The following is an 8,192-nucleotide window of genomic DNA, read 5'->3' on the forward strand; positions in this document are numbered from 1 at the left end:
CAGGTGAGCAGGTGAACATGCTGGGTCGACTGGAAACGCCTGGCACTCCCCCTGCAGGTCAGCCAGGGAATTGCGCCTCGAGCCAGCCCGGACAACAGTGAGGCACGACAGAGCCGTCACAATACATAAAAATATTCCCAGGTTGGGAGGTCGTGACTGGGCCTCATTCCCCACATGGCGGTGGCCTCATTCCCGTGATTGATTTTCTGTCGTGTATTATTATCGATTAGCCTCATTCAGATCTGTCAAGCAGCTATTTGTAACACAACCGGCAGATATCTGTAGATAATCGTCTCTACACTGAGTCTTTGGTAAGATTTGAATCAGTTTATTCTTTTCTCTAATGATCAGAACCAGAAAATGTCTAAAATGGAATGAGCCACGCATTTTTTACCACTTTGATGGTCACAAGGAAGAGATGCCTCAATCACACCACAGTTTCTGATTAAAATTTTAAAAAAAGAATAGGTACAACTGTACAACTCGGAAGGTGTTTGGCAGATTAGATTCTTACTGGCTGGTCCAAAGTTTTGGATTGTGATCAAAACACGTGCAGTTGGTCTTTGACCACTTAAACAACCGTAATGTTCGAATGTAATGATGTTTGATGAGATGCTGAAAGGCCCCCAGGGACGTTTACTTGGGGTCCATCCTGGAGATTGTAGTTCAAACACTCTTGAACTGTCGCCCCGGCCGGCTGGTCTTCATGGGGAGTTTTAAACCGAATGGGAATTTATTTATCTGTCTATTTATCTGTCTGTCAGACTAATGATTGACAGATTAAAACGACAGGGAAAATATTTAGTCATCAGTTTGGGTGGAGCTGATGTTGTTTACAGTTACCAAAATACTTTTCTTTTTTTTTTCGTTTCAGAGTAAATGGAGGCCTTTAAAAGCAGTTTTATAGCTGCACAAACCCGAATGTGTCACTTTACCTCTTCACTCCACAAATGTCCCAATGGGGTGAATCTGTTCCTGATGATTAACGAGTTGGGCGAATGTAACTGCTCTGAGTAAACCTGCAGGCTCCAGCGGCTCCACTCGCTCTGCTTGGTGGTATTTCCTTGAGGGTTGATAATTAACAATATTATTTGCTAAAAGGTTACACATTTTAACACATTACAATGGACACAGCAACCACCTCGGAGCAACGCTTGTCGGTTCATTTGGATACGCTTCCCGACACTCAGACAAGTGACTGTCTGCTGCTATAACCTTATTTTAACGGACGGTGGCTGGTTTAATATAATTCCATGTAACATGTTAATGTTCTGGTAAGAATTTAATAAACACCCCAGCGGCAGTGGTAACACTTCATAAGTAACCTTTCCATTCTTTCGAGGACTCTTCCTGACGCGCATTCCCCATAACATCAGATCTGAACAACACACACACACACACACACACACACGCACACACACACACACACACGCACACACACACACACATATATAAGAGCACCCAACCCTCACAGGTGTTTGTGTGAATTCTCTCCTCGTCCGTGTCGCTCTGAGCACCATGACTTGGGAATATCGTGGATTTTCGTCCGTAAGGGGCATGGACCCCAGCACCCACAAAGTCAACAACCCTGCTGACATCTCAGTTATTGTGGTTTATTTTCTGGTTGTCCTCGGCGTAGGAATATGGGTGAGTGGTTTGTTTTTCCTCTGATCACTTTTCCAACCTTTTTCCCTTCCGTGAAGAGTTGAATATTTAGCTTCTCCAACGTTGCATCACAGTTTGTTTTACTATCATTTGAGAACATAAAATACAGAGAATTGAAATCAAATGGTGGATTGTTTGAAATCTTTATGGATTTAGCAGAAAAGTTTAGCTTTGAAAGGCTTCGTGACTCAACTTCATAGCAGCAGATATTTTGTGGTGCTTTTACCATTAATTTATTTTACTCCTATTTCAGTCAATGTTGGAGATAAAATATGTCTAATATTTTATAAACATTCACAGACATGGACGTGTGTTCATACATATGGAAATACGTTTATTGTGTAGGACTGAGGTTGACAGAGACACACAGTCTCAAACATTTGTTTAAGAATCTACAATTTTTCAATGTTTTTGTAACATTCATTTCATTTTACCTGGTCGGACAGAGTTCCTGATCATGTTATTGTGCATTAATTGCTGCTGTCAGGGGTCAAAGGTCTTTTTGCTTTTTCAGCACTGCCAAGTGATTAAACAGAAGAGAATGCAGGAAATACTGAATTCAAATAAAATTATTGACAAATCCTATCAAAATATGACCCCAAAACAAAGAGTTTGTTTCATTTTAAGATCATTTTCAGTCCGCTGAGCTGAAGCCTGGTGAAGCTAAAACCCTGCACGTGTTCTCCCTCAGCTACCAACAGCTTCTGTGCATGTGCTTCAATGTTCCAGGCTATGGTGCGCACCAACCGAGGGACCGTGGGCGGCTTCTTCCTTGCTGGGAGGAGCATGGTGTGGTGGCCCGTAAGTGTCTTCGTCTGTGTCTCCATCCCTGCTTACTGTTAGGTGTCCAAACCAAGGCGCCTTCTGCAGCTTGTCCTCGAGCGCGTGAGCATTCAGAGTCTCGTTCCCTTTTTAATTATCCGCCCATGTTTGATAACTGCTGCCATCGTAAAAGCAATTCATGCAGCGCCAGCCTCCGGGGGTAGATTAGTTCACCTTAACTCACCATCGAATGGTGATGGTGCAGATAGCGGCACTTGTGGTTGAGCCCGTGATGGCTGCTGGGGGCCAGGGCAGAATCAACCGGCGTGCAGGGGCGTAATTCATCAGCCACTTGTGTCCTTTATAGATCGGAGCGTCGCTCTTTGCCAGCAACATTGGAAGTGGCCACTTCGTGGGCGTCGCAGGCACGGCGGCGGCCGCGGGACTGGCCATCGGAGGGTTCGAATGGAACGTGAGTGATCACCACTGCTTACAAATATTGGCTGATAAAACCTAAGAAGATGGAGGGAAAGTGTTTGGGAATCCTCAACCCCTGTTGTGGTGTGTTTCAGGCCCTGATCGTTGTGGTGTTTCTGGGCTGGCTCTTTGTGCCCATCTACATCAAAGCTGGGGTAAACATGCGCCACGACACCCCCCGACCCACCCAAAGACCCGCTGCAAGCGTGACTGTCTCACCATTCCATCAATCACACAAAATGTCCTGCCCTTAGGTGGTCACCATGCCCGAGTACCTGACAAAGAGGTTTGGAGGACAGCGCATTCGTATCTATCTCTCCGTGCTCTCCCTCTTCTTGTACGTGGTTACCAAGATCTCGGTAAGTCTCAGCAACCCCTCAGGTCGGTCAGCTCGCGGAGCCTCCTCAACAGTGTTTGTGGCAGTGTTTCTTCTCCGCTCTTCACAGGCGGACATGTTCTCTGGGGCCATTTTCATCAACCAAGCTCTGGGGCTGAACATCTACCTGGCTGTCATCGCTCTTCTGCTGATCACTGCGCTGTACACCGTCACAGGTTCGTCTACTCGAGGCCGTTAGCAGGAAAACAATGGATCGGTCTCAAACAGGCAGAAGTCTTATCTTCCATTCTGAATGAACAGCACCATTACTGGGGGTAAAGTCTTCTCAGCCACCATTTAAACACACTCATCACCTGCTTTGTTTATCTGGGAGGTGTGTTGTTATGCTTAATCAGCCGTGTGTTCCGATAAGCAGGAAAGTGTTTTCCTAGAACTGATCAGCCATAGCATTATGACTTCCTGGCTGGTCCTGTGTCTGGCTGCCTAAACAGCCCTGACTCATCTGACGTGGACTCATCTGGACCTTAAGAGCTGCGCGTGGAGTCTGACAGTACTTGCTTTAAAACAGGAGTGCCAAATCCAGCCCTCGGGGATCGGACCCCAGCCGGGATTTCTGTCCCGCTTTCACCTGAGATCCCACTTTCCCTGGAGAAAGTGCTTTCTGTCTGGTAGGATGGAAAACCTGGCTGGACTATAGCCCCCAAGGAGTGGATTTGGACCCCCCTGCTTTATAGACTGTCAATAGCTAGACAGAGCATCAGTGAATCCTGTATATGCACCATGTCCCAAAAGGCGCTCTGTTTGGTAAACCATTGTTGCTTTGTGGTCCTCACCATCCAAGGCCTCAACTATCCTGGAATTTGATTTCCATGAAAAGGTGTTCACAGTCTGCCACAAAGCTGAAGTACCGTAGGTGGTAGATGGAAAAGTAACCATCCCTCATCATCCACATGGAGGTCAGGATCCAAGGTTTTCCAGGAGAACATCACCTAAAGCATCGCACTGCCTTCGTCCCATAATGCATCCTGGTCCCCTGTGTTCTCCGGGTAAACCCAGGCGCCCAAAGTAGAAGTAAACATGGTTGATCAGAGGAGACCCCTTTCTTCCGTTCTGTGGTCCAGTTCTCCGGTCAGTATCGGCCCCTGACCGGTCTGTGACGATATCACCCTGGGCCACCACGGACCCTCCTACAGGTTCACTACTGTTCCTCCTTTGATCATGGCCATACTGTCATGCCTGACTGGTGTAAACTGGTGTGAGTTATTGCCTTGACTGCAACGCGTTAGCTCCTGCAGAGCAGAGTGTGAAACGTATTGATGGTGTTTGGTGTCAGGTGGGCTGGCTGCTGTGATCTACACGGACACCTTACAGACCATCATCATGATTGTGGGATCCTTCATCCTCATGGGCTTTGGTAACACCGTGTTTTCACACCATCTTTAAACTTCACTCGTTTTTTGTTGCTGCATGTGGTCTAACTTAGCACCGATCTCCAGCGTTTGCTGAAATGGGCAGCTTCGAGAACTTCCAGGAGCGCTACATGGCCGCCATCCCGAACAACACAATCGGATTCGAGCCGAAGTGCTACGAGCCTCGGCCCGATTCCTTTAACCTGTTCAGGGATGCGATCACAGGGGATCTGCCGTGGCCGGGCCTCGTTTTTGGACTCACCATCCAGGCCGTGTGGTACTGGTGCACCGATCAGGTCAGTCAGACGCAAACATCTGTTCCGAGTAATCCAAGGGATGGGAACTCCAGTCCTGGTGGACCAGACTCAAGCCAGGTTTTGAGTCCTACCAGGCAGAAACCGCTTTCACCAAGAGAATTGAAACCCCAGGTGAAAGTGTTGTCTACCTGTAGGCTAGAAAACCCGGAATGACTCCAACCCTGGAGGACCGGAGTTTCCCATCCCTGGATTAGACCTTCCTGGATCATCTGTGTCCCTTTGCTGCAGGTGATTGTCCAGCGTTGCCTGTCTGCCAAGAACCTGTCCCACGTTAAGGCCGGCTGTATCTTATGTGGCTACCTGAAGCTTCTGCCCATGTTCCTCATGGTGTTCCCAGGGATGATCAGCAGGATCCTCTACACTGGTGGGTTGGCACGTCTAGCATCCACAGCTGGAATCAGTCCATTTTTGTTGGTCATGCCATCGAGCTGATCTTCTCTGTTTCGATCCAGATGTGGTGGCTTGTGTAGACCCGGCAGACTGTGAAAGGTTTTGTGGGACCGCTGTGGGCTGCAGCAACATTGCGTATCCCAAACTGGTGGTGGACCTCATGCCCAACGGTGGGGAGCTTGTGATCCATGATGATTGTTTCACAGGATGAACCATCTTTTGCTTGAATCTTGCATGATTCCGCAGGGCTGCGAGGACTGATGCTGTCAGTGATGCTGGCCTCTCTGATGAGCTCGCTCACCTCCATCTTCAACAGCGCCAGTACGCTGTTCACCATGGACATCTACACAAAAGTTCGTAAAAGGGCCAGTGAGAAGGAGCTGATGATCGCTGGCAGGTAAAGCATTTTCGTAGCATTGATCCGACCGCCTGCATATTCACTCCCGTCTGCCTGCAGAGTCTTTATCCTGGTCCTCATCGGGGTGAGCATAGCGTGGATCCCCATCGTGCAGTCTGCCCAGAGCGGCCAGCTCTTCGACTACATCCAGTCCATCACCAGTTACCTCACTCCGCCGATCGCGGCCGTCTTCATCCTCGCTATCTTCTGCAAACGTGTCAACGAGCAAGTGAGTTTTCACCCGCCACGAGACGCGAAAATGGAAAAGGGCTCAAACGGTCGGCTGTTATTCAAGCCAAATTCCCAGCAAAGACCTGTTGTCATCGCTTGTTTTACGAAAGGAATGCTCAAAAAGTGGCAAGTTAGCTTCGATCGTGTGAGCACGTTGCCCCACCGGCGTTTCCTGCAACTCAAAGCAAGCTTTTGTGGTGCTGTCGTACCCAACATGGCCGTTGCGCCATCGTTTCCGGTGCTTTGCGCCACACCATAAAAGCTTTACGGCGTCTGACTGAGCAGCTGCCCACCGCTTACTTGTCAAACAGTTGACCTCTTGTCTGTTTCCGCTCTTCCTTCCTTTCCTTCAGGGTGCATTTTACGGCCTCATGATCGGGCTGGCCATCGGTCTGTCCAGGATGATCACCGAGTTTGTTTACGGAACCGGCAGCTGCGCTAATCCCAGTAACTGTCCAACCATCATCTGTGGCGTCCACTACCTTTACTTCAGCATCATCCTGTTCACTGTCTCCTGCATCGTCATCCTGAGTATCTCCCTCATGACCTCCCCCATCCCTGACAAGAACGTACGTCAGGATACATCACTGACGCTGCCACGCTCGGCGTCATGAGTAACGGCGAAAAATCCCTTGTGTGCTTTCATTTTCCAGTTATATCGACTGGTTTGGAGCCTGAGGCATCGTACAGAGGAGAGGGAGGACCTTGAAAAGGACAGTTGGATTGATAACCAAGATTCCAACTCTTTCGACATAGACGGTAACATGCAGAGTCCTGGCAAACATAGATACATTGGCTACACCTGCACCTTCATCACTTTCAACTCTTCCTTCACAGAACCCCAAGAACAACCGGGTCTGTGCAAGAAGGCGGTGATGTGCTTCTGCGGGCTGGAACAGAACCAAACGGTCAAACTGACCCCGGAAGAAGAAGCCGAGATGAAGCGGAAGCTCACGGACACCTCGGAGAAGCCGCTGTGGAGGAACGTGGTCAACGTCAACGCCCTCATCCTCCTGGCTGTCGCTTTCTTCTGCCACGGCTTTTTCGCGTAAAGACCCTCGGCGGAACTCGTGGATGCTCTAACTTATGTTGAGGTTGATTTGATGGGCGCTGAAAAATACGTGTAACCGGTGCTGTTGCCAGCTTTGAAAATGCCGCCTAGATCTCCGTACGCTCTGTCTGCTGTACAGTTGTGTGTGTCGTCTTTTGACCTGACATATGTTTTTGTAGTTGAGCGTCTCCAGCAGGAACAATTGAAGTGATATAATGCTGAATGCTATAATCAAATACACTTTAACGCTTCTTGTCTTGACCATGGAGGGAACGTTTCATCCTGGTTTTCCTCTAATTGCAGGGCCAGAGTTGCTATGTAAATTATTTGCGAGGAATTTCGCACTCACATGGCCCGTCCATGTTAATCTGGCCCCATCGACATGTACATGAGCTTTTCTGGCTGGTTCAAGAGCTCAAATCCTCCAGGAAAGATGCTCTTATGCAACATGTCATGCACTGTAAAAATCAGTCCCCTCCTCACACTGCCGATATTGTTATGCTTTCCTCCTGTTATGTTCAGATTCCAATGCTGCTGGTTAAATCTTCAGATTTCACCAAGTTTTATTGCTGAAGAAGACAAAAGATAATGTGGATTACTGCGTATCTGCTGAGCGTCTTTGCTGCCCCCTTGTGGTGCTCAACTGGAAATGTAATTTATTGTGAAATCAAAATTAAAGCTATGAAGAGACTGCAATGTTCTGGTGAGTGATATTGAATGCAGCACGCCTTCCACGACACAGCAGGTTGAACTTTTGTTCCCAGTTCACTTTTCTGTACTTTGGAATCGCATCAGAAACACCACAGACCTTGACTTCACCATAAAGATTACTTGTAAATCTTTTACACACCCATTTTTTCTTCCAGATCAGGTTTAATCACAGAAGGTGATTATGATCAGGTTGTGTCACAAGCTTTTACATTTTTCCAAGCTTAGTTTTCCTATTAATGAATAGTCCCCTTGCTCACAGCAGTCAGACATGGATGAGCATGGTAATGAGCACGTTTATGGATTTATGGGACATCACAAACCCTTTTATTAGCCTTATTTGCTTCATATAACACTGTACTTGTTAATGAGTGGAATTAATCTTGCAAAGAAAATAAAATAAATCAGATTGATCTGATAACTGCTGCTAATGAAACTGAAAAATCAT

General features: G+C 47.6%; 1 protein-coding gene across 1 annotated transcript; it reads left to right on the plus strand.

Annotated features, from left to right (window-relative positions):
* Positions 1 to 1,508: 1,508 nt before the first annotated feature.
* Positions 1,509 to 7,037, plus strand: slc5a1 (solute carrier family 5 member 1). Its single transcript, XM_003965567.3, has 15 exons — positions 1,509 to 1,647; positions 2,395 to 2,466; positions 2,795 to 2,899; positions 3,000 to 3,059; positions 3,159 to 3,263; positions 3,351 to 3,456; positions 4,575 to 4,655; positions 4,738 to 4,946; positions 5,196 to 5,331; positions 5,420 to 5,527; positions 5,604 to 5,754; positions 5,815 to 5,983; positions 6,339 to 6,554; positions 6,639 to 6,744; positions 6,823 to 7,037. Exons 1-15 carry the CDS (start codon positions 1,519 to 1,521, stop codon positions 7,035 to 7,037), a joined length of 1,968 nt encoding a protein of 655 aa, XP_003965616.1. The 5' UTR covers positions 1,509 to 1,518.
* Positions 7,038 to 8,192: the final 1,155 nt, after the last annotated feature.

The sequence above is a fragment of the Takifugu rubripes genome, chromosome 6 (genome assembly GCF_901000725.2).
Source record: "Takifugu rubripes chromosome 6, fTakRub1.2, whole genome shotgun sequence".
NCBI classification, from domain to species: domain Eukaryota; kingdom Metazoa; phylum Chordata; class Actinopteri; order Tetraodontiformes; family Tetraodontidae; genus Takifugu; species Takifugu rubripes.

Excerpts from the sequence above, each read along its gene's own strand:
- slc5a1 (XM_003965567.3), top strand. The coding sequence starts at position 1,519 with ATGACTTGGGAATATCGTGGATTTTCGTCCGTAAGGGGCATGGACCCC. Across the intron at positions 2,467-2,794 it reads GGAGCATGGTGTGGTGGCCC|ATCGGAGCGTCGCTCTTTGC; the intron begins GTAAGTGTCTTC and ends TGTCCTTTATAG. Across the intron at positions 4,947-5,195 it reads GGTACTGGTGCACCGATCAG|GTGATTGTCCAGCGTTGCCT; the intron begins GTCAGTCAGACG and ends CCTTTGCTGCAG.